This window comes from Nerophis ophidion, linkage group LG28, assembly GCF_033978795.1.
Source record: "Nerophis ophidion isolate RoL-2023_Sa linkage group LG28, RoL_Noph_v1.0, whole genome shotgun sequence".
Lineage (NCBI taxonomy): Eukaryota > Metazoa > Chordata > Actinopteri > Syngnathiformes > Syngnathidae > Nerophis > Nerophis ophidion.
The window spans coordinates 6,339,978-6,364,145 of NC_084638.1; the positions used below are offsets into that span (position 1 = coordinate 6,339,978).

Genomic DNA, 24,168 nt, shown 5'->3' on the forward strand with positions numbered 1-24,168 from the left:
TGCCTATATAACTAGACAGCACACACACTCGACAACAACACATCATTTGCAGACTATAATTACGGCTTTGCAAAAAATATTTTTACCCCAAATAGGTGAAATTAGATGATTCCCACGGCACACCAGGCTGTATCTCACGGCACACTTTGTTAAAAAACACTGTATTAGTCACCAAGAGCACGGACCTCCTGCAGAGCTTGAGTTTGAAACCAAACTGCAAAGTCCACATTTTCCCTTGTGTTCACTTGCAGTATTTCCGAGTTGGAGAGCAGTGTGACTAAAGTTGAGAAGGAGATGGAGCAGCTGCGAGAGCAGAAGAACCAGCAGAAACAACTGGCTGACTCCAGTGCGAGGCAGAGAGACATGTACAAGGCTTTGCTCACGCAGAGCACCGGCTTCAACCTCCCGCCGCAAGGTGACACACACACACACACACACACACACACACACACACAGCAAAACACAACAGCAGTTTAGGCAAGAAAACATTTAAAGCAGGGGACAATTTTTTTTTCATGCCTCCTTCTTAATATTTAGATATTTACCTGTGTCTAATCCACATTCAAACAAGACTGATCAGTCTGTGTAATCCTCAAAATACTGAAGAAAGTACCAGCGACTCAAGTCCAACCGACTGTAGCGCATAAAAAAACACATTTGTGTTATTATTATCCTTACTGCACGTCTTTGATGTCAGCTATATTCCATGTATTAATCACAGAATGAAGCGATTGTCTTGCTGTTGTCTCCCCACATTCAACATGTACATAAGTAGCGTAAAATACTGTTGAGTTTGTTGCTTTAAAACAAGACTAGCAAAAACAATAAAAGAAAGTATCCAGTTGCAGTTTTATTCACAACATGACAGCTACTCCAAGTGCAAACTGCTCGCATACACACAATGTTGAGACATGAAGACACCCCGCAACATAAAAAGCACAGGAAAGCTACATTTCAAAAGAGAGGTAAAACAAAAGTAGTGAACAGAAGGAAAAATATGATGAAAAATACGTTGGACAAGCAGAAATGAACAAAGCCTATTTCTTTAGCACCTGCAGTTAGTAAACTCGTCCAAAAGTTGGCGGCAAATCCCAAAGAATAACTGACTTTTCTGTTTATGTTAGGTTCTGCACATGTCAAAGTAAAGTATTCTGATTTAAGGTCATAATCACATCATTTTTTAAGGGTCCATGTACATCGTAACATTGTCATCCCAATGATGATCAGATGAAACCAACGTTGTCCATGTACACCTGGCTTAAGGGGAACTCTATGTGATCTCTGAAAGGGGTACACATTCTTTCCAAAGTAGGACCCCCACCCAGACACACAATATTAGTACATAGCTAATCAAGTCATGTTTTTGTTAATTTCATTGAAGGTGGGCCAACTCAGCTATAGAAAAATAGTTTCATGAAATGATTGCTGTCATTTAATTATAAGGCATAGGCGGCATAGCTCGGTTGGTAGAGTGGCCATGCCAGCAACTTGAGGGTTGCAGGTTCGATTCCCGCGTGTGCCATCCTAGTTACTGCCGTTGTGTCCTTGGGCAAGACACTTTACCCACCTGCTCCCAGTGCCACCCACACTGGTTTAAATGTAACTTAGATATTGGGTGTCACTATGTAAAGCACTTTGAGTCATTTGAGAAAAGCGCTATATAAATATAATTCACTTATAAAAGAGATGATGTTCAGACAGGTGTGTTGCAGGTGTGGCCACAGTGTAAAAGAGATGATGTTCAGACAGGTGTGGCCACAGTGTAAAAGAGATGATGTTCAGACAGGTGTGGCCACAGTGTAAAAGAGATGATGTTCAGACAGGTGTGGCCACAGTGTAAAAGAGATGATGTTCAGACAGGTGTGGCCACAGTGTAAAAGAGATGATGTTCAGACAGGTGTGGCCACAGTGTAAAAGAGATGATGTTGAGACAGGTGTGGCCACAGTGTAAAAGAGATGATGTTGAGACAGGTGTGGCCACAGTGTAAAAGAGATGATGTTCAGACAGGTGTGGCCACAGTGTAAAAGAGATGATGTTCAGACAGGTGTGGCCACAGTGTAAAAGAGATGATGTTGAGACAGGTGTGGCCACAGTGTAAAAGAGATGATGTTCAGACAGGTGTGACCACAGTGTAAAAGAGATGATGTTCAGACAGGTGTGGCCACAGTGTAAAAGAGATGATGTTCAGACAGGTGTGGCCACAGTGTAAAAGAGATGATGTTCAGACAGGTGTGGCCACAGTGTAAAAGAGATGATGTTGAGACAGGTGTGGCCACAGTGTAAAAGAGATGATGTTGAGACAGGTGTGGCCACAGTGTAAAAGAGATGATGTTCAGACAGGTGTGACCACAGTGTAAAAGAGATGATGTTCAGACAGGTGTGGCCACAGTGTAAAAGAGATGATGTTCAGACAGGTGTGGCCACAGTGTAAAAGAGATGATGTTCAGACAGGTGTGACCACAGTGTAAAAGAGATGATGTTCAGACAGGTGTGGCCACAGTGTAAAAGAGATGATGTTCAGACAGGTGTGGCCACAGTGTAAAAGAGATGATGTTCAGACAGGTGTGGCCACAGTGTAAAAGAGATGATGTTCAGACAGGTGTGGCCACAGTGTAAAAGAGATGATGTTCAGACAGGTGTGGCCACAGTGTAAAAGAGATGATGTTCAGACAGGTGTGGCCACAGTGTAAAAGAGATGATGTTCAGACAGGTGTGGCCACAGTGTAAAAGAGATGATGTTCAGACAGGTGTGGCCACAGTGTAAAAGAGATGATGTTCAGACAGGTGTGGCCACAGTGTAAAAGAGATGATGTTCAGACAGGTGTGTTGCAGGTGTGGCCACAATGTAAAAGAGATGATGTTCAGACAGGTGTGACCACAGTGTAAAAGAGATGATGTTCAGACAGGTGTGTTGCAGGTGTGGCCACAATGTAAAAGAGATGATGTTCAGACAGGTGTGGCCACAGTGTAAAAGAGATGATGTTCAGACAGGTGTGACCACAGTGTAAAAGAGATGATGTTCAGACAGGTGTGACCACAGTGTAAAAGAGATGATGTTCAGACAGGTGTGGCCACAGTGTAAAAGAGATGATGTTCAGACAGGTGTGGCCACAGTGTAAAAGAGATGATGTTGAGACAGGTGTGGCCACAGTGTAAAAGAGATGATGTTCAGACAGGTGTGGCCACAGTGTAAAAGAGATGATGTTCAGACAGGTGTGGCCACAGTGTAAAAGAGATGATGTTCAGACAGGTGTGGCCACAGTGTAAAAGTGATGATGTTCAGACAGGTGTGGCCACAGTGTAAAAGAGATGATGTTCAGACAGGTGTGGCCACAGTGTAAAAGAGATGATGTTCAGACAGGTGTGGCCACAGTGTAAAAGAGATGATGTTCAGACAGGTGTGGCCACAGTGTAAAAGTGATGATGTTCAGACAGGTGTGGCCACAGTGTAAAAGAGATGATGTTCAGACAGGTGTGGCCACAGTGTAAAAGTGATGATGTTCAGACAGGTGTGGCCACAGTGTAAAAGAGATGATGTTCAGACAGGTGTGGCCACAGTGTAAAAGAGATGATGTTGAGACAGGTGTGGCCACAGTGTAAAAGAGATGATGTTCAGACAGGTGTGGCCACAGTGTAAAAGAGATGATGTTCAGACAGGTGTGGCCACAGTGTAAAAGAGATGATGTTCAGACAGGTGTGGCCACAGTGTAAAAGAGATGATGTTGAGACAGGTGTGGCCACAGTGTAAAAGAGATGATGTTCAGACAGGTGTGGCCACAGTGTAAAAGAGATGACGTTCAGACAGGTGTGGCCACAGTGTAAAAGAGATGATGTTGAGACAGGTGTGGCCACAGTGTAAAAGAGATGATGTTCAGACAGGTGTGACCACAATGTAAAAGAGATGATGTTCAGACAGGTGTGGCCACAGTGTAAAAGAGATGATGTTCAGACAGGTGTGGCCACAGTGTAAAAGAGATGACGTTCAGACAGGTGTGGCCACAGTGTAAAAGAGATGATGTTCAGACAGGTGTGGCCACAGTGTAAAAGAGATGACGTTGAGACAGGTGTGGCCACAGTGTAAAAGAGATGATGTTCAGACAGGTGTGGCCACAGTGTAAAAGAGATGATGTTCAGACAGGTGTGGCCACAGTGTAAAAGAGATGATGTTCAGACAGGTGTGGCCACAGTGTAAAGAGATGATGTTGAGACAGGTGTGGCCACAGTGTAAAAGAGATGATGTTCAGACAGGTGTGGCCACAGTGTAAAAGAGATGATGTTGAGACAGGTGTGGCCACAGTGTAAAAGAGATGATGTTCAGACAGGTGTGGCCACAGTGTAAAAGAGATGATGTTGAGACAGGTGTGGCCACAGTGTAAAAGAGATGATGTTGAGACAGGTGTGGCCACAGTGTAAAAGAGATGATGTTCAGACAGGTGTGGCCACAGTGTAAAAGAGATGATGTTCAGACAGGTGTGGCCACAGTGTAAAAGAGATGATGTTCAGACAGGTGTGGCCACAGTGTAAAAGAGATGATGTTCAGACAGGTGTGGCCACAGTGTAAAAGAGATGATGTTGAGACAGGTGTGGCCACAGTGTAAAAGAGATGATGTTCAGACAGGTGTGGCCACAGTGTAAAAGAGATGATGTTCAGACAGGTGTGGCCACAGTGTAAAAGAGATGATGTTCAGACAGGTGTGGCCACAGTGTAAAAGAGATGATGTTCAGACAGGTGTGGCCACAGTGTAAAAGAGATGATGTTCAGACAGGTGTGGCCACAGTGTAAAAGAGATGATGTTCAGACAGGTGTGGCCACAGTGTAAAGAGATGATGTTGAGACAGGTGTGGCCACAGTGTAAAAGAGATGATGTTGAGACAGGTGTGGCCACAGTGTAAAAGAGATGATGTTGAGACAGGTGTGGCCACAGTGTAAAAGAGATGATGTTGAGACAGGTGTGGCCACAGTGTAAAAGAGATGATGTTCAGACAGGTGTGGCCACAGTGTAAAAGAGATGATGTTCGAGACAGGTGTGGCCACAGTGTAAAAGAGATGATGTTCAGACAGGTGTGGCCACAGTGTAAAAGAGATGATGTTCAGGACAGGTGTGGCCACAGTGTAAAAGAGATGATGTTCAGACAGGTGTGGCCACAGTGTAAAAGAGATGATGTTGAGACAGGTGTGGCCACAGTGTAAAAGAGATGATGTTCAGACAGGTGTGGCCACAGTGTAAAAGAGATGATGTTCAGACAGGTGTGGCCACAGTGTAAAAGAGATGATGTTCAGACAGGTGTGGCCACAGTGTAAAAGAGATGATGTTCAGACAGGTGTGGCCACAGTGTAAAAGAGATGATGTTCAGACAGGTGTGACCACAGTGTAAAAGAGATTATGTTGAGACAGGTGTGACCACAGTGTAAAAGAGATGATGTTGAGACAGGTGTGGCCACAGTGTAAAAGAGATGATGTTCAGACAGGTGTGGCCACAGTGTAAAAGAGATGATGTTGAGACAGGTGTGGCCACAGTGTAAAAGAGATGATGTTCAGACAGGTGTGGCCACAGTGTAAAAGAGATGATGTTCAGACAGGTGTGGCCACAGTGTAAAAGAGATGATGTTGAGACAGGTGTGGCCACAGTGTAAAAGAGATGATGTTGAGACAGGTGTGGCCACAGTGTAAAAGAGATGATGTTGAGACAGGTGTGGCCACAGTGTAAAAGAGATGATGTTCAGACAGGTGTGGCCACAGTGTAAAAGAGATGATGTTGAGACAGGTGTGGCCACAGTGTAAAAGAGATGATGTTCAGACAGGTGTGGCCACAGTGTAAAAGAGATGATGTTCAGACAGGTGTGGCCACAGTGTAAAAGAGATGATGTTCGAGACAGGTGTGGCCACAGTGTAAAAGAGATGATGTTCAGACAGGTGTGGCCACAGTGTAAAAGAGATGATGTTGAGACAGGTGTGGCCACAGTGTAAAAGAGATGATGTTCAGACAGGTGTGGCCACAGTGTAAAAGAGATGATGTTCAGACAGGTGTGTTGCAGGTGTGGCCACAGTGTAAAAGAGATGATGTTCAGACAGGTGTGCCACAGTGTAAAAGAGATGATGTTCAGACAGGTGTGGCCACAGTGTAAAAGAGATGATGTTGAGACAGGTGTGGCCACAGTGTAAAAGAGATGATGTTCAGACAGGTGTGGCCACAGTGTAAAAGAGATGATGTTCGAGACAGGTGTGGCCACAGTGTAAAAGAGATGATGTTCAGACAGGTGTGGCCACAGTGTAAAAGAGATGATGTTCGGACAGGTGTGGCCACAGTGTAAAAGAGATGATGTTCAGACAGGTGTGGCCACAGTGTAAAAGAGATGATGTTGAGACAGGTGTGGCCACAGTGTAAAAGAGATGATGTTCAGACAGGTGTGGCCACAGTGTAAAAGAGATGATGTTCAGACAGGTGTGGCCACAGTGTAAAAGAGATGATGTTCAGACAGGTGTGGCCACAGTGTAAAAGAGATGATGTTGAGACAGGTGTGGCCACAGTGTAAAAGAGATGATGTTCAGACAGGTGTGGCCACAGTGTAAAAGAGATGATGTTCAGACAGGTGTGGCCACAGTGTAAAAGAGATGATGTTCAGACAGGTGTGGCCACAGTGTAAAAGAGATGATGTTCGGACAGGTGTGGCCACAGTGTAAAAGAGATGATGTTCAGACAGGTGTGGCCACAGTGTAAAAGAGATGATGTTGAGACAGGTGTGGCCACAGTGTAAAAGAGATGATGTTCAGACAGGTGTGGCCACAGTGTAAAAGAGATGATGTTCAGACAGGGTGTTGCAGGTGTGGCCACAGTGTAAAAGAGATGATGTTCAGACAGGTGTGGCCACAGTGTAAAAGAGATGATGTTCAGACAGGTGTGGCCACAGTGTAAAAGAGATGATGTTGAGACAGGTGTGGCCACAGTGTAAAAGAGATGATGTTCAGACAGGTGTGGCCACAGTGTAAAAGAGATGATGTTCAGACAGGTGTGGCCACAGTGTAAAAGAGATGATGTTGAGACAGGTGTGGCCACAGTGTAAAAGAGATGATGTTGAGACAGGTGTGGCCACAGTGTAAAAGAGATGATGTTCAGACAGGTGTGGCCACAGTGTAAAAGAGATGATGTTCAGACAGGTGTGGCCACAGTGTAAAAGAGATGATGTTGAGACAGGTGTGCCACAGTGTAAAAGAGATGATGTTCAGACAGGTGTGGCCACAGTGTAAAAGAGATGATGTTGAGACAGGTGTGGCCACAGTGTAAAAGAGATGATGTTGAGACAGGTGTGGCCACAGTGTAAAAGAGATGATGTTCAGACAGGTGTGGCCACAGTGTAAAAGAGATGATGTTCAGACAGGTGTGGCCACAGTGTAAAAGAGATGATGTTCAGACAGGTGTGGCCACAGTGTAAAAGAGATGATGTTGAGACAGGTGTGGCCACAGTGTAAAAGAGATGATGTTCAGACAGGTGTGGCCACAGTGTAAAAGAGATGATGTTGAGACAGGTGTGGCCACAGTGTAAAAGAGATGATGTTCAGACAGGTGTGGCCACAGTGTAAAAGAGATGATGTTCAGACAGGTGTGGCCACAGTGTAAAAGAGATGATGTTCAGACAGGTGTGGCCACAGTGTAAAAGAGATGATGTTGAGACAGGTGTGGCCACAGTGTAAAAGAGATGATGTTCAGACAGGTGTGGCCACAGTGTAAAAGAGATGATGTTCAGACAGGTGTGGCCACAGTGTAAAAGAGATGATGTTCAGACAGGTGTGGCCACAGTGTAAAAGAGATGATGTTCAGACAGGTGTGGCCACAGTGTAAAAGAGATGATGTTCAGACAGGTGTGGCCACAGTGTAAAAGAGATGATGTTCAGACAGGTGTGGCCACAGTGTAAAAGAGATGATGTTGAGACAGGTGTGGCCACAGTGTAAAAGGGATGATGTTCAGACAGGTGTGGCCACAGTGTAAAAGAGATGATGTTCAGACAGGTGTGGCCACAGTGTAAAAGAGATGATGTTCAGACAGGTGTGGCCACAGTGTAAAAGAGATGATGTTCAGACAGGTGTGGCCACAGTGTAAAAGAGATGATGTTGAGACAGGTGTGGCCACAGTGTAAAAGAGATGATGTTCAGACAGGTGTGGCCACAGTGTAAAAGAGATGATGTTCAGACAGGTGTGGCCACAGTGTAAAAGAGATGATGTTCAGACAGGTGTGGCCACAGTGTAAAAGAGATGATGTTGAGACAGGTGTGGCCACAGTGTAAAAGAGATGATGTTCAGACAGGTGTGGCCACAGTGTAAAAGAGATGACGTTCAGACAGGTGTGACCACAGTGTAAAAGAGATGATGTTGAGACAGGTGTGGCCACAGTGTAAAAGAGATGATGTTCAGACAGGTGTGGCCACAGTGTAAAAGAGATGATGTTCAGACAGGTGTGGCCACAGTGTAAAAGAGATGATGTTCAGACAGGTGTGGCCACAGTGTAAAAGAGATGACGTTCAGACAGGTGTGGCCACAGTGTAAAAGAGATGATGTTCAGACAGGTGTGGCCACAGTGTAAAAGAGATGATGTTGAGACAGGTGTGGCCACAGTGTAAAAGAGATGATGTTCAGACAGGTGTGGCCACAGTGTAAAAGAGATGATGTTCAGACAGGTGTGGCCACAGTGTAAAAGAGATGATGTTCAGACAGGTGTGGCCACAGTGTAAAAGAGATGATGTTGAGACAGGTGTGGCCACAGTGTAAAAGAGATGATGTTCAGACAGGTGTGGCCACAGTGTAAAAGAGATGATGTTGAGACAGGTGTGGCCACAGTGTAAAAGAGATGACGTTCAGACAGGTGTGGCCACAGTGTAAAAGAGATGATGTTGAGACAGGTGTGGCCACAGTGTAAAAGAGATGATGTTCAGACAGGTGTGGCCACAGTGTAAAAGAGATGATGTTGAGACAGGTGTGGCCACAGTGTAAAAGAGATGATGTTGAGACAGGTGTGGCCACAGTGTAAAAGAGATGATGTTCAGACAGGTGTGGCCACAGTGTAAAAGAGATGATGTTCAGACAGGTGTGGCCACAGTGTAAAAGAGATGATGTTCAGACAGGTGTGGCCACAGTGTAAAAGAGATGATGTTGAGACAGGTGTGGCCACAGTGTAAAAGAGATGATGTTGAGACAGGTGTGGCCACAGTGTAAAAGAGATGATGTTCAGACAGGTGTGGCCACAGTGTAAAAGAGATGATGTTGAGACAGGTGTGGCCACAGTGTAAAAGAGATGATGTTCAGACAGGTGTGGCCACAGTGTAAAAGAGATGATGTTCAGACAGGTGTGGCCACAGTGTAAAAGAGATGATGTTGAGACAGGTGTGGCCACAGTGTAAAAGAGATGATGTTCAGACAGGTGTGGCCACAGTGTAAAAGAGATGATGTTCAGACAGGTGTGGCCACAGTGTAAAAGAGATGATGTTCAGACAGGTGTGGCCACAGTGTAAAAGAGATGATGTTCAGGACAGGTGTGGCCACAGTGTAAAAGAGATGATGTTCAGACAGGTGTGGCCACAGTGTAAAAGAGATGATGTTCAGACAGGTGTGGCCACAGTGTAAAAGAGATGATGTTCAGACAGGTGTGGCCACAGTGTAAAAGAGATGATGTTGAGACAGGTGTGGCCACAGTGTAAAAGAGATGATGTTCAGACAGGTGTGGCCACAGTGTAAAAGAGATGATGTTCAGACAGGTGTGGCCACAGTGTAAAAGAGATGATGTTCGAGACAGGTGTGGCCACAGTGTAAAAGAGATGATGTTCAGACAGGTGTGGCCACAGTGTAAAAGAGATGATGTTCAGACAGGTGTGGCCACAGTGTAAAAGAGATGATGTTCAGACAGGTGTGGCCACAGTGTAAAAGAGATGATGTTGCAGACAGGTGTGGCCACAGTGTAAAAGAGATGATGTTGAGACAGGTGTGGCCACAGTGTAAAAGAGATGATGTTCAGACAGGTGTGGCCACAGTGTAAAAGAGATGATGTTCAGACAGGTGTGGCCACAGTGTAAAAGAGATGATGTTCAGACAGGTGTGGCCACAGTGTAAAAGAGATGATGTTGCAGACAGGTGTGGCCACAGTGTAAAAGAGATGATGTTCAGACAGGTGTGGCCACAGTGTAAAAGAGATGATGTTGAGACAGGTGTGGCCACAGTGTAAAAGAGATGATGTTCAGACAGGTGTGGCCACAGTGTAAAAGAGATGATGTTCAGACAGGTGTGGCCACAGTGTAAAAGAGATGATGTTCAGACAGGTGTGGCCACAGTGTAAAAGAGATGATGTTGAGACAGGTGTGGCCACAGTGTAAAAGAGATGATGTTCAGACAGGTGTGGCCACAGTGTAAAAGAGATGATGTTCAGACAGGTGTGGCCACAGTGTAAAAGAGATGATGTTCAGACAGGTGTGGCCACAGTGTAAAAGAGATGATGTTCAGACAGGTGTGGCCACAGTGTAAAAGAGATGATGTTCAGACAGGTGTGGCCACAGTGTAAAAGAGATGATGTTCAGACAGGTGTGGCCACAGTGTAAAAGAGATGATGTTGAGACAGGTGTGGCCACAGTGTAAAAGAGGATGATGTTCAGACAGGTGTGGCCACAGTGTAAAAGAGATGATGTTCAGACAGGTGTGGCCACAGTGTAAAAGAGATGATGTTCAGACAGGTGTGGCCACAGTGTAAAAGAGATGATGTTGAGACAGGTGTGGCCACAGTGTAAAAGAGATGATGTTCAGACAGGTGTGGCCACAGTGTAAAGAGATGATGTTCAGACAGGTGTGGCCACAGTGTAAAAGAGATGATGTTGAGACAGGTGTGGCCACAGTGTAAAAGAGATGATGTTCAGACAGGTGTGGCCACAGTGTAAAAGAGATGATGTTGAGACAGGTGTGGCCACAGTGTAAAAGAGATGATGTTCAGACAGTGTGGCCACAGTGTAAAAGAGATGATGTTCAGACAGGTGTGGCCACAGTGTAAAAGAGATGATGTTCAGACAGGTGTGGCCACAGTGTAAAAGAGATGATGTTGAGACAGGTGTGGCCACAGTGTAAAAGAGATGATGTTCAGACAGGTGTGGCCACAGTGTAAAAGAGATGACGTTCAGACAGGTGTGGCCACAGTGTAAAAGAGATGATGTTGAGACAGGTGTGGCCACAGTGTAAAAGAGATGATGTTCAGACAGGTGTGACCACAGTGTAAAAGAGATGATGTTCAGACAGGTGTGGCCACAGTGTAAAAGAGATGATGTTCAGACAGGTGTGGCCACAGTGTAAAAGAGATGACGTTCAGACAGGTGTGGCCACAGTGTAAAAGAGATGATGTTCAGACAGGTGTGGCCACAGTGTAAAGAGATGACGTTGAGACAGGTGTGGCCACAGTGTAAAAGAGATGATGTTCAGACAGGTGTGGCCACAGTGTAAAAGAGATGATGTTCAGACAGGTGTGGCCACAGTGTAAAAGAGATGATGTTCAGACAGGTGTGGCCACAGTGTAAAAGAGATGATGTTGAGACAGGTGTGGCCACAGTGTAAAAGAGATGATGTTCAGACAGGTGTGGCCACAGTGTAAAAGAGATGATGTTGAGACAGGTGTGGCCACAGTGTAAAAGAGATGATGTTCAGACAGGTGTGGCCACAGTGTAAAAGAGATGATGTTGAGACAGGTGTGGCCACAGTGTAAAAGAGATGATGTTGAGACAGGTGTGGCCACAGTGTAAAAGAGATGATGTTCAGACAGGTGTGGCCACAGTGTAAAAGAGATGATGTTCAGACAGGTGTGGCCACAGTGTAAAAGAGATGATGTTCAGACAGGTGTGGCCACAGTGTAAAAGAGATGATGTTCAGACAGGTGTGGCCACAGTGTAAAAGAGATGATGTTGAGACAGGTGTGGCCACAGTGTAAAAGAGATGATGTTCAGACAGGTGTGGCCACAGTGTAAAAGAGATGATGTTGAGACAGGTGTGGCCACAGTGTAAAAGAGATGATGTTCAGACAGGTGTGGCCACAGTGTAAAAGAGATGATGTTCAGACAGGTGTGGCCACAGTGTAAAAGAGATGATGTTCAGACAGGTGTGGCCACAGTGTAAAAGAGATGATGTTCAGACAGGTGTGGCCACAGTGTAAAAGAGATGATGTTGAGACAGGTGTGGCCACAGTGTAAAAGAGATGATGTTGAGACAGGTGTGGCCACAGTGTAAAAGAGATGATGTTGAGACAGGTGTGGCCACAGTGTAAAAGAGATGATGTTGAGACAGGTGTGGCCACAGTGTAAAAGAGATGATGTTCAGACAGGTGTGGCCACAGTGTAAAAGAGATGATGTTGAGACAGGTGTGGCCACAGTGTAAAAGAGATGATGTTCAGACAGGTGTGGCCACAGTGTAAAAGAGATGATGTTCAGACAGGTGTGGCCACAGTGTAAAAGAGATGATGTTCAGACAGGTGTGGCCACAGTGTAAAAGAGATGATGTTGAGACAGGTGTGGCCACAGTGTAAAAGAGATGATGTTCAGACAGGTGTGGCCACAGTGTAAAAGAGATGATGTTCAGACAGGTGTGGCCACAGTGTAAAAGAGATGATGTTCAGACAGGTGTGGCCACAGTGTAAAAGAGATGACGTTCAGACAGGTGTGGCCACAGTGTAAAAGAGATGATGTTCAGACAGGTGTGACCACAGTGTAAAAGAGATTATGTTGAGACAGGTGTGACCACAGTGTAAAAGAGATGATGTTGAGACAGGTGTGGCCACAGTGTAAAAGAGATGATGTTCAGACAGGTGTGGCCACAGTGTAAAAGAGATGATGTTGAGACAGGTGTGGCCACAGTGTAAAAGAGATGATGTTCAGACAGGTGTGGCCACAGTGTAAAAGAGATGATGTTCAGACAGGTGTGGCCACAGTGTAAAAGAGATGATGTTGAGACAGGTGTGGCCACAGTGTAAAAGAGATGATGTTGAGACAGGTGTGGCCACAGTGTAAAAGAGATGATGTTGAGACAGGTGTGGCCACAGTGTAAAAGAGATGATGTTCAGACAGGTGTGGCCACAGTGTAAAAGAGATGATGTTGAGACAGGTGTGGCCACAGTGTAAAAGAGATGATGTTCAGACAGGTGTGGCCACAGTGTAAAAGAGATGAATGTTCAGACAGGTGTGGCCACAGTGTAAAAGAGATGATGTTCGGACAGGTGTGGCCACAGTGTAAAAGAGATGATGTTCAGACAGGTGTGGCCACAGTGTAAAAGAGATGATGTTGAGACAGGTGTGGCCACAGTGTAAAAGAGATGATGTTCAGACAGGTGTGGCCACAGTGTAAAAGAGATGATGTTCAGACAGGGTGTTGCAGGTGTGGCCACAGTGTAAAAGAGATGATGTTCAGACAGGTGTGGCCACAGTGTAAAAGAGATGATGTTCAGACAGGTGTGGCCACAGTGTAAAAGAGATGATGTTGAGACAGGTGTGGCCACAGTGTAAAAGAGATGATGTTCAGACAGGTGTGGCCACAGTGTAAAAGAGATGATGTTCGGACAGGTGTGGCCACAGTGTAAAAGAGATGATGTTCAGACAGGTGTGACCACAGTGTAAAAGAGATGATGTTCGGACAGGTGTGGCCACAGTGTAAAAGAGATGATGTTCAGACAGGTGTGGCCACAGTGTAAAAGAGATGATGTTGAGACAGGTGTGGCCACAGTGTAAAAGAGATGATGTTCAGACAGGTGTGGCCACAGTGTAAAAGAGATGATGTTCAGACAGGTGTGGCCACAGTGTAAAAGAGATGATGTTCAGACAGGTGTGGCCACAGTGTAAAAGAGATGATGTTGAGACAGGTGTGGCCACAGTGTAAAAGAGATGATGTTCAGACAGGTGTGGCCACAGTGTAAAAGAGATGATGTTCAGACAGGTGTGGCCACAGTGTAAAAGAGATGATGTTCAGACAGGTGTGGCCACAGTGTAAAAGAGATGATGTTGAGACAGGTGTGGCCACAGTGTAAAAGAGATGATGTTCAGACAGGTGTGGCCACAGTGTAAAAGAGATGATGTTCGGACAGGTGTGGCCACAGTGTAAAAGAGATGATGTTCAGACAGGTGTGGCCACAGTGTAAAAGAGATGATGTTCAGACAGGTGTGGCCACAGTGTAAAAGAGATGATGTTGAGACAGGTGTGGCCACAGTGTAAAAGAGATGATGTTGAGACAGGTGTGGCCACAGTGTAAAAGAGATGATGTTCAGACAGGTGTGGCCACAGTGTAAAAGAGATGATGTTCAGACAGGTGTGGCCACAGTGTAAAAGAGATGATGTTGAGACAGGTGTGGCCACAGTGTAAAAGAGATGATGTTCAGACAGGTGTGGCCACAGTGTAAAAGAGATGATGTTGAGACAGGTGTGGCCACAGTGTAAAAGAGATGATGTTCAGACAGGTGTGGCCACAGTGTAAAAGAGATGATGTTCGGACAGGTGTGGCCACAGTGTAAAAGAGATGATGTTCAGACAGGTGTGGCCACAGTGTAAAAGAGATGATGTTCAGACAGGTGTGGCCACAGTGTAAAAGAGATGATGTTGAGACAGGTGTGGCCACAGTGTAAAAGAGATGATGTTGAGACAGGTGTGGCCACAGTGTAAAAGAGATGATGTTCAGACAGGTGTGGCCACAGTGTAAAAGAGATGATGTTCAGACAGGTGTGGCCACAGTGTAAAAGAGATGATGTTCAGACAGGTGTGGCCACAGTGTAAAAGAGATGATGTTCAGACAGGTGTGGCCACAGTGTAAAAGAGATGATGTTCAGACAGGTGTGGCCACAGTGTAAAAGAGATGATGTTCAGACAGGTGTGGCCACAGTGTAAAAGAGATGATGTTGAGACAGGTGTGGCCACAGTGTAAAAGGGATGATGTTCAGACAGGTGTGGCCACAGTGTAAAAGAGATGATGTTCAGACAGGTGTGGCCACAGTGTAAAAGAGATGATGTTCAGACAGGTGTGGCCACAGTGTAAAAGAGATGATGTTCAGACAGGTGTGGCCACAGTGTAAAAGAGATGATGTTGAGACAGGTGTGGCCACAGTGTAAAAGAGATGATGTTCAGACAGGTGTGGCCACAGTGTAAAAGAGATGATGTTCAGACAGGTGTGGCCACAGTGTAAAAGAGATGATGTTGAGACAGGTGTGGCCACAGTGTAAAAGAGATGATGTTCAGACAGGTGTGGCCACAGTGTAAAAGAGATGATGTTGAGACAGGTGTGGCCACAGTGTAAAAGAGATGATGTTCAGACAGGTGTGGCCACAGTGTAAAAGAGATGATGTTCAGACAGGTGTGGCCACAGTGTAAAAGAGATGATGTTCAGACAGGTGTGGCCACAGTGTAAAAGAGATGATGTTGAGACAGGTGTGGCCACAGTGTAAAAGAGATGATGTTCAGACAGGTGTGGCCACAGTGTAAAAGAGATGACGTTCAGACAGGTGTGGCCACAGTGTAAAAGAGATGATGTTGAGACAGGTGTGGCCACAGTGTAAAAGAGATGATGTTCAGACAGGTGTGACCACAATGTAAAAGAGATGATGTTCAGACAGGTGTGGCCACAGTGTAAAAGAGATGATGTTCAGACAGGTGTGGCCACAGTGTAAAAGAGATGACGTTCAGACAGGTGTGGCCACAGTGTAAAAGAGATGATGTTCAGACAGGTGTGGCCACAGTGTAAAAGAGATGACGTTGAGACAGGTGTGGCCACAGTGTAAAAGAGATGATGTTCAGACAGGTGTGGCCACAGTGTAAAAGAGATGATGTTCAGACAGGTGTGGCCACAGTGTAAAAGAGATGATGTTCAGACAGGTGTGGCCACAGTGTAAAAGAGATGATGTTGAGACAGGTGTGGCCACAGTGTAAAAGAGATGATGTTCAGACAGGTGTGGCCACAGTGTAAAAGAGATGATGTTGAGACAGGTGTGGCCACAGTGTAAAAGAGATGATGTTCAGACAGGTGTGGCCACAGTGTAAAAGAGATGATGTTGAGACAGGTGTGGCCACAGTGTAAAAGAGATGATGTTGAGACAGGTGTGGCCACAGTGTAAAAGAGATGATGTTCAGACAGGTGTGGCCACAGTGTAAAAGAGATGATGTTCAGACAGGTGTGGCCACAGTGTAAAAGAGATGATGTTCAGACAGGTGTGGCCACAGTGTAAAAGAGATGATGTTCAGACAGGTGTGGCCACAGTGTAAAAGAGATGATGTTGAGACAGGTGTGGCCACAGTGTAAAAGAGATGATGTTCAGACAGGTGTGGCCACAGTGTAAAAGAGATGATGTTGAGACAGGTGTGGCCACAGTGTAAAAGAGATGATGTTCAGACAGGTGTGGCCACAGTGTAAAAGAGATGATGTTCAGACAGGTGTGGCCACAGTGTAAAAGAGATGATGTTCAGACAGGTGTGGCCACAGTGTAAAAGAGATGATGTTCAGACAGGTGTGGCCACAGTGTAAAAGAGATGATGTTGAGACAGGTGTGGCCACAGTGTAAAAGAGATGATGTTGAGACAGGTGTGGCCACAGTGTAAAAGAGATGATGTTGAGACAGGTGTGGCCACAGTGTAAAAGAGATGATGTTGAGACAGGTGTGGCCACAGTGTAAAAGAGATGACGTTCAGACAGGTGTGGCCACAGTGTAAAAGAGATGATGTTGAGACAGGTGTGGCCACAGTGTAAAAGAGATGATGTTCAGACAGGTGTGGCCACAGTGTAAAAGAGATGATGTTCAGACAGGTGTGGCCACAGTGTAAAAGAGATGATGTTCAGACAGGTGTGGCCACAGTGTAAAAGAGATGATGTTGAGACAGGTGTGGCCACAGTGTAAAAGAGATGATGTTCAGACAGGTGTGGCCACAGTGTAAAAGAGATGATGTTCAGACAGGTGTGGCCACAGTGTAAAAGAGATGATGTTCAGACAGGTGTGGCCACAGTGTAAAAGAGATGACGTTCAGACAGGTGTGGCCACAGTGTAAAAGAGATGATGTTCAGACAGGTGTGACCACAGTGTAAAAGAGATTATGTTGAGACAGGTGTGACCACAGTGTAAAAGAGATGATGTTGAGACAGGTGTGGCCACAGTGTAAAAGAGATGATGTTCAGACAGGTGTGGCCACAGTGTAAAAGAGATGATGTTGAGACAGGTGTGGCCACAGTGTAAAAGAGATGATGTTCAGACAGGTGTGGCCACAGTGTAAAAGAGATGATGTTCAGACAGGTGTGGCCACAGTGTAAAAGAGATGATGTTGAGACAGGTGTGGCCACAGTGTAAAAGAGATGATGTTGAGACAGGTGTGGCCACAGTGTAAAAGAGATGATGTTGAGACAGGTGTGGCCACAGTGTAAAAGAGATGATGTTCAGACAGGTGTGGCCACAGTGTAAAAGAGATGATGTTGAGACAGGTGTGGCCACAGTGTAAAAGAGATGATGTTCAGACAGGTGTGGCCACAGTGTAAAAGAGATGATGTTCAGACAGGTGTGGCCACAGTGTAAAAGAGATGATGTTCGGACAGGTGTGGCCACAGTGTAAAAGAGATGATGTTCAGACAGGTGTGGCCACAGTGTAAAAGAGATGATGTTGAGACAGGTGTGGCCACAGTGTAAAAGAGATGATGTTCAGACAGGTGTGGCCACAGTGTAAAAGAGATGATGTTCAGACAGGTGTGTTGCAGGTGTGGCCACAGTGTAAAAGAGATGATGTTCAGACAGGTGTGGCCACAGTGTAAAAGAGATGATGTTCAGACAGGTGTGGCCACAGTGTAAAAGAGATGATGTTGAGACAGGTGTGGCCACAGTGTAAAAGAGATGATGTTCAGACAGGTGTGGCCACAGTGTAAAAGAGATGATGTTCGGACAGGTGTGGCCACAGTGTAAAAGAGATGATGTTCAGACAGGTGTGACCACAGTGTAAAAGAGATGATGTTCGGACAGGTGTGGCCACAGTGTAAAAGAGATGATGTTCAGACAGGTGTGGCCACAGTGTAAAAGAGATGATGTTGAGACAGGTGTGGCCACAGTGTAAAAGAGATGATGTTCAGACAGGTGTGGCCACAGTGTAAAAGAGATGATGTTCAGACAGGTGTGGCCACAGTGTAAAAGAGATGATGTTCAGACAGGTGTGGCCACAGTGTAAAAGAGATGATGTTGAGACAGGTGTGGCCACAGTGTAAAAGAGATGATGTTCAGACAGGTGTGGCCACAGTGTAAAAGAGATGATGTTCAGACAGGTGTGGCCACAGTGTAAAAGAGATGATGTTCAGACAGGTGTGGCCACAGTGTAAAAGAGATGATGTTGAGACAGGTGTGGCCACAGTGTAAAAGAGATGATGTTCAGACAGGTGTGGCCACAGTGTAAAAGAGATGATGTTCGGACAGGTGTGGCCACAGTGTAAAAGAGATGATGTTCAGACAGGTGTGGCCACAGTGTAAAAGAGATGATGTTCAGACAGGTGTGGCCACAGTGTAAAAGAGATGATGTTGAGACAGGTGTGGCCACAGTGTAAAATAGATGATGTTGAGACAGGTGTGGCCACAGTGTAAAAGAGATGATGTTCAGACAGGTGTGGCCACAGTGTAAAAGAGATGATGTTCAGACAGGTGTGGCCACAGTGTAAAAGAGATGATGTTGAGACAGGTGTGGCCACAGTGTAAAAGAGATGATGTTCAGACAGGTGTGGCCACAGTGTAAAAGAGATGATGTTGAGACAGGTGTGGCCACAGTGTAAAAGAGATGATGTTCAGACAGGTGTGGCCACAGTGTAAAAGAGATGATGTTCGGACAGGTGTGGCCACAGTGTAAAAGAGATGATGTTCAGACAGGTGTGGCCACAGTGTAAAAGAGATGATGTTCAGACAGGTGTGGCCACAGTGTAAAAGAGATGATGTTGAGACAGGTGTGGCCACAGTGTAAAAGAGATGATGTTGAGACAGGTGTGGCCACAGTGTAAAAGAGATGATGTTCAGACAGGTGTGGCCACAGTGTAAAAGAGATGATGTTCAGACAGGTGTGGCCACAGTGTAAAAGAGATGATGTTCGGACAGGTGTGGCCACAGTGTAAAAGAGATGATGTTCAGACAGGTGTGACCACAGTGTGCACGTCTGACGTGGTTCACATGTGCTCCACTGAATGCTCAGGGAGTTTTTACGTTTGCTCACTCAAATCAGAGGCCAACATTGGGCATTTGTCGTGAAGTTTTCTGATATCGATTAGTTTTTATTCGAACGTATTTCCACAGGTTCAGATTCTTCCCAAGCTGCACCTGCCCGGCCGTCAGCCCCGGTGACACGATCTACTCCTCAAAGAGCTGCTGCTGCTGAGTCAGTGCAGACTGCTCAGGCTAAAGCTGCGCTAAAACAGGTAAAAACAAAGAATCTTCCCCATAACGCTGTGATTAGATAACATTTATTTCAATTCTACACCCATTTGTGTGCTTATGTTTGCTGAGGTTTTTTTCCCTTAGCATAATTTGGGAGTGGCACTCCGTCTTCCTAACCCTCCTATCCTGTCTACCTGGACATATTGTATTCCAAATGTTGTACCTTAAAAAAACAAAAATCAAATTTACAGCAGTGCTTCTCAGTTATTTTCTGTAATGATCTGCCAAGGAAGAAGAAATCATTTCGCGCTTAGCCATTCTCTGCTGTGACTATAAATAATTTAATTTGTCTACGAAATTGCTCTAAGTACACCTCTGCATAACATCATATCTTTATTAACATTGAAGACAACAACAAATACAACAAATAATTACTTTGTTGACATTGTTTCTAGTCTCTTAACAGAACACATTAAAAGTGCATCAATTTACCTGAAAAAAAATAATAATCTTAATTTAAACTATAAACACTATCCTGCCTTCCTTAAGCACACTTGTACACGAAGGCAGTAAGTTCAACACCTTCCGCTCATCAAAACTCTGAACACCAGGTTGACTGATGGAGGCCAGGTTTATTGTCAATTGAAAGGGTGAAACTGTAGGAGACAAACATTGTACATGTAAATGCCTGAATTAAATGAACTTAATAATGTCATATCACAGACCACAGATTATCAAGTATTCCATTTGAATTAAATCTAAGTTTAACTTTGTCACATACTACTGTATGTATTGTTATAATTATTAAATACCAGTGACAAATGAGCGTTCTGCTGTTTACCAGTAAATTGTCTTAAGTAACAGTACAACAAACGTCCACTAGATGGAGGCAGACGACAACAAATGAAAGTTAGCTGACGTGAACAAGTGATGAAATCAGAGCTCGTCTAACATCTTTAAACACACACATTTCACAGCTAAATATGACTCATTGTGTACTATAAACATTAAAGATAGGTACATACCAACGATGCCATGAACAAAATAAGATGTAATAGTTGTTCGCTGAGAAACACGAGGAGTGAAGTGGAGTTGTGCGCACCAGTTTGAAATGCTTCCGGAGTCTAAACACGTGACCTACCTACGCGTTTCCTATAGGTACAGCTCACTTAGCAGAACCAATTGAAATGACTTAGCAATAAACATACACTAAATAGAGTCATCTTAATAACTGGGGCAGAACAAACACATTTTGACAAACTTGAACCATTTGATACTAATAATTGGACCAAATAAACTCAATAAATAATCATAATAATTATACATTTTAATTGATCAGCAACAATAAATCAGGAGCCCAATCTATAAACACGGTGTTTTCTGGACTAAAGAGAGGAAAAAATATTTTCCATATAAGCCGCACCAGACTATAAGCCGCATATATATATGTTATGACATGAGTTATTTACACACAAATGTTCTGAAAATATTTATTTACATACCTCAATTGTTTCCAAAGGGTGTCTGTAACACGGCAGTAAAAGGGCAGATAAAAAAAAACAGAAGTCATGGTCATGCTAGCTCTCCAATTAGCTAAACAGACTCAATAACTCCACGCTTACGTTTTGGGGAATTTACTGAGGAATTTGTGAAAGTGAAACAATACAAAAATAAATGCCATTGTAAGTTAATAATACTAAAGCAGAAACTCGTAAACGTGTTTCCATGTTTGCTGATGCTAACGACGCTAGCGCCATTGCATCACGATAGCACGTACAAATTATGCATGAAAACACTCGCACATGGGACGCTTGAGTAAGTAATAATTGTTTTAGTTATATTGTAATACTTACAATGATTGGAGTGATGAGTGAAGAAGCAATACGAGTAGAAACGCTATGGATGGCGAGAAGACTGAACGAGTCTAAACAGAACGACAGTGAACAAACTCCTCCAAAAGGTAGCGACATAGCACAAACAATAGCACAACTATTTTGTGTATTTGCTTGTTTTTTTCCACTTTTTGCATTATGGTCTTCAGCGAAGAAAATTCCATGAACTAGCCGCACTATTTTATAATAAGCTGAAGGAAAAAAGTAGCAATTTATAGTCTGGATTTTAACCTACAAAACACAAATTAATAAAATAATTAGTGCTGGTTTAAACATTTTTTAATGTAAATGAGGAGGTCAGGATTAATGGCTGCAATGAGCAGGTTTTGTAGTGCACAGCTTTTCCAAGCCTGATGCTGCATGATACTGATAAAGCACGTTGGAGAAGTGCTGGACCGTAAGCTATTGTGCCTTCGCCCCTCCAGCTCAACGACTCCTTCACCTTGTACAAGAAAGAAAAGGCGGAGAACGACAGGATGCTGAACGAGTCACATGACAGACTGCAGAAGCAGCTGAGCGAGGTTCGCTGCAGTAACGCCAAGCTGACTTCTCAACTGGAGTTCAGCAGCAAAAGGTTTGGGCAAAGTCAGATCCTGGTTTATGTGGTGTTTGTCATGTCCAAGGACAACAAACCCCCTTCCTGTCTCTCATGTTGTTGTTGACTTTGGACTGAATAGCGACATCAAGGCCGCGGAATAGGCATCCACAAGAATATACGCCACACACACATGCCCCACCCCACCCATCCAACGCCCTTGACGCGAATCCCTTAGGGGTGATGCAGCCTGCCACTGTGGCCCCCACTACCTCCCCTCTGTTGCAAGTCTCCAGATGTATGTTGTAATATGTCATCATCAGCGGCGGTGACTTGAAGCGAGTATGACGGTCCTCCTAGTAGTGGGGTATCCCTTTATGGAGGATGCCTGTGGGGAGACCGGTCCACAGACAGTCACCACACCATCCTTGACTCATCCGGGTCAGGGTCCAGTGGCATGGAGTCCAAGACGACTGGGGACCCTTTTCTGCTGCAGCCTTCTTCCACCATCCAGCCGTTAGGGTTAGCAATCATCCTCCGCCTGTTCCAGCATTGAGGTCTTAGGTTATTTCAACATAACTGAGCCCACATGGATGTGGGGGTGCCTTCTTCCACCATCGCAGCCGTTGTGGTGGTTCTTACGTCTACCGTCTTCCGCCGTTGAGGTCTTCACCGTATCCCTGGCTAGGGGGCAGTTATGTACTAGGCCTGTGCCAAGGGCCACCTGGGGTAACAGTGGTAAAGGGCTTAACCTCCTAGTGCCCCAAGACCCCATCGAGGAGCCTCCAACGTCATGCCAAGGACTGCGCTGCTGATCCGCCTCCGCTTGGGATGGTTTCCTGCTGGCTCCGCTGTGAACGGGACTCTCGCTGCTGTGTTGGATCCGCTTTGGACTGGACTCTCGCGACTGTGTTGGATCCACTATGGATTGAACTTTCACAGTATCATGTTAGACCCGCTCGACATCCATTGCTTTCCTCCTCTCCAAGGTTCTCATAGTCATCATTGTCACCGACGTCCCACTGGGTGTGAGTTTTCCTTGCCCTTATGTGGGCCTACCGAGGATGTGGTAGTGGTTTGTGCAGCCCTTTGAGACACTAGTGATTTAGGGCTATATAAGTAAACATTGATTGATTGATTGATATGTAATATGTACCTGTGCTTTGATATGGAGGTTTTTACCCACTCTTCAGGGGGCCCAGTCTAGATTGTATTTTTTTTACTCATCCTTCCCCAACGTTTACCTTTTTCCCATCTTTTACGGGTCACCTTGTGGCGACCCATCAGCGTTCCTGTTCTGTAACCCTGTACACCAGGGGTGCCCATACTTTTTCCACTGAGGGCCACGCACTGAATGATCAAAGCAAGCGGGGGCCATTTATTTTAAAAACCAATACAATATATGTATAAAAATATACATTTAGGCCTCCACTCAGGCTTGATCCCGGGGACCCAAAGGCTTTTGGTAAAAATGAAAATGTGTCATTATTCACTATTATTATTTTTATTATTATTCAAGTTTAAAGGCCTACTGAAAGCCACTACTAGCGACCACACAGTCTGATAGTTTATATATCAATGATGAAATATTAACATTGCAACACATGCCAATACGCCCGCTTTAGTTTACTAAATTGCAATTTTAAATTTCCCAAGAGTTTTTTCTTGAAAACGTTGTGTAATGATGACGTGTACGCTTGATGTCACGGGCTGTTAGGAAGTATGAGCGCTGCACACACACACAGCTAAAAGTTGTCTGCTTTAACCACATAATTACACAGTATTTTGGACATCTATGTTGCTGAATCCTTTGCAGTTTGTTCAATTAATATTGGAGGAGTCACAGTAGAGAGATGGAGTTGGGAAGCTTTAGCCTTTAGCCACACAAACACACGGTGATTCCTTGTTTAAAATTCACGGATGTGAAACTTTACTATGGATCACAGCGAACATGGATCCCGACCGAATGTCAACCAGCAGGTTTCGGTGAGAAAATTGTGGTAAAAAGTCGCTTCTTACCGGAGATCAGCTAAGCTTTCGCCGTCCATGAAGCTGTTGTCGACTTCCCTGAGACACTGGTGTCAACACACCCGTGGACACACATGTCGGACTATCAGGTACTATTAAACTCACTAAAACACTAGCAACACAATAGAAAGATAAGGGATTTCCCAGAATTATCCTAGTAAATGTGTCTAAAAACATCTGAATCCGTCCCAATGCAATCGCGTTTTTTTTTTTTCTAGTCCGCCGCTATCAATATCCTCAAACACAAATCTTTCATCCTCGCTCAAATTAATTGGGAAATTGTCATTTTCTCGCTCTGAATAGCTGTTTTTGTTAAAAACAATGTGAGGATGTCAGGAGGCA

The 24,168-nt window shown here is 44.8% G+C and overlaps 1 protein-coding gene across 6 annotated transcripts in view; it reads left to right on the forward strand.

Moving 5' to 3' along the window:
- LOC133545613 (nucleoprotein TPR-like) overlaps positions 1-24,168 on the forward strand; it is a 135,367-nt gene that overhangs the window by 29,333 nt on the left and 81,866 nt on the right. For 5 of the 6 annotated variants that reach the window (XM_061891364.1, XM_061891363.1, XM_061891360.1 and 2 more), the window contains exon 18: positions 21,689-21,837. In XM_061891364.1, the coding sequence (XP_061747348.1) occupies positions 21,689-21,837 (149 nt within the window). Of the gene's footprint in view, positions 1-251; positions 416-19,290; positions 19,413-21,688; positions 21,838-24,168 lie in introns of all 6 variants that reach the window. The other variant, XM_061891361.1, reaches the window with a different exon arrangement.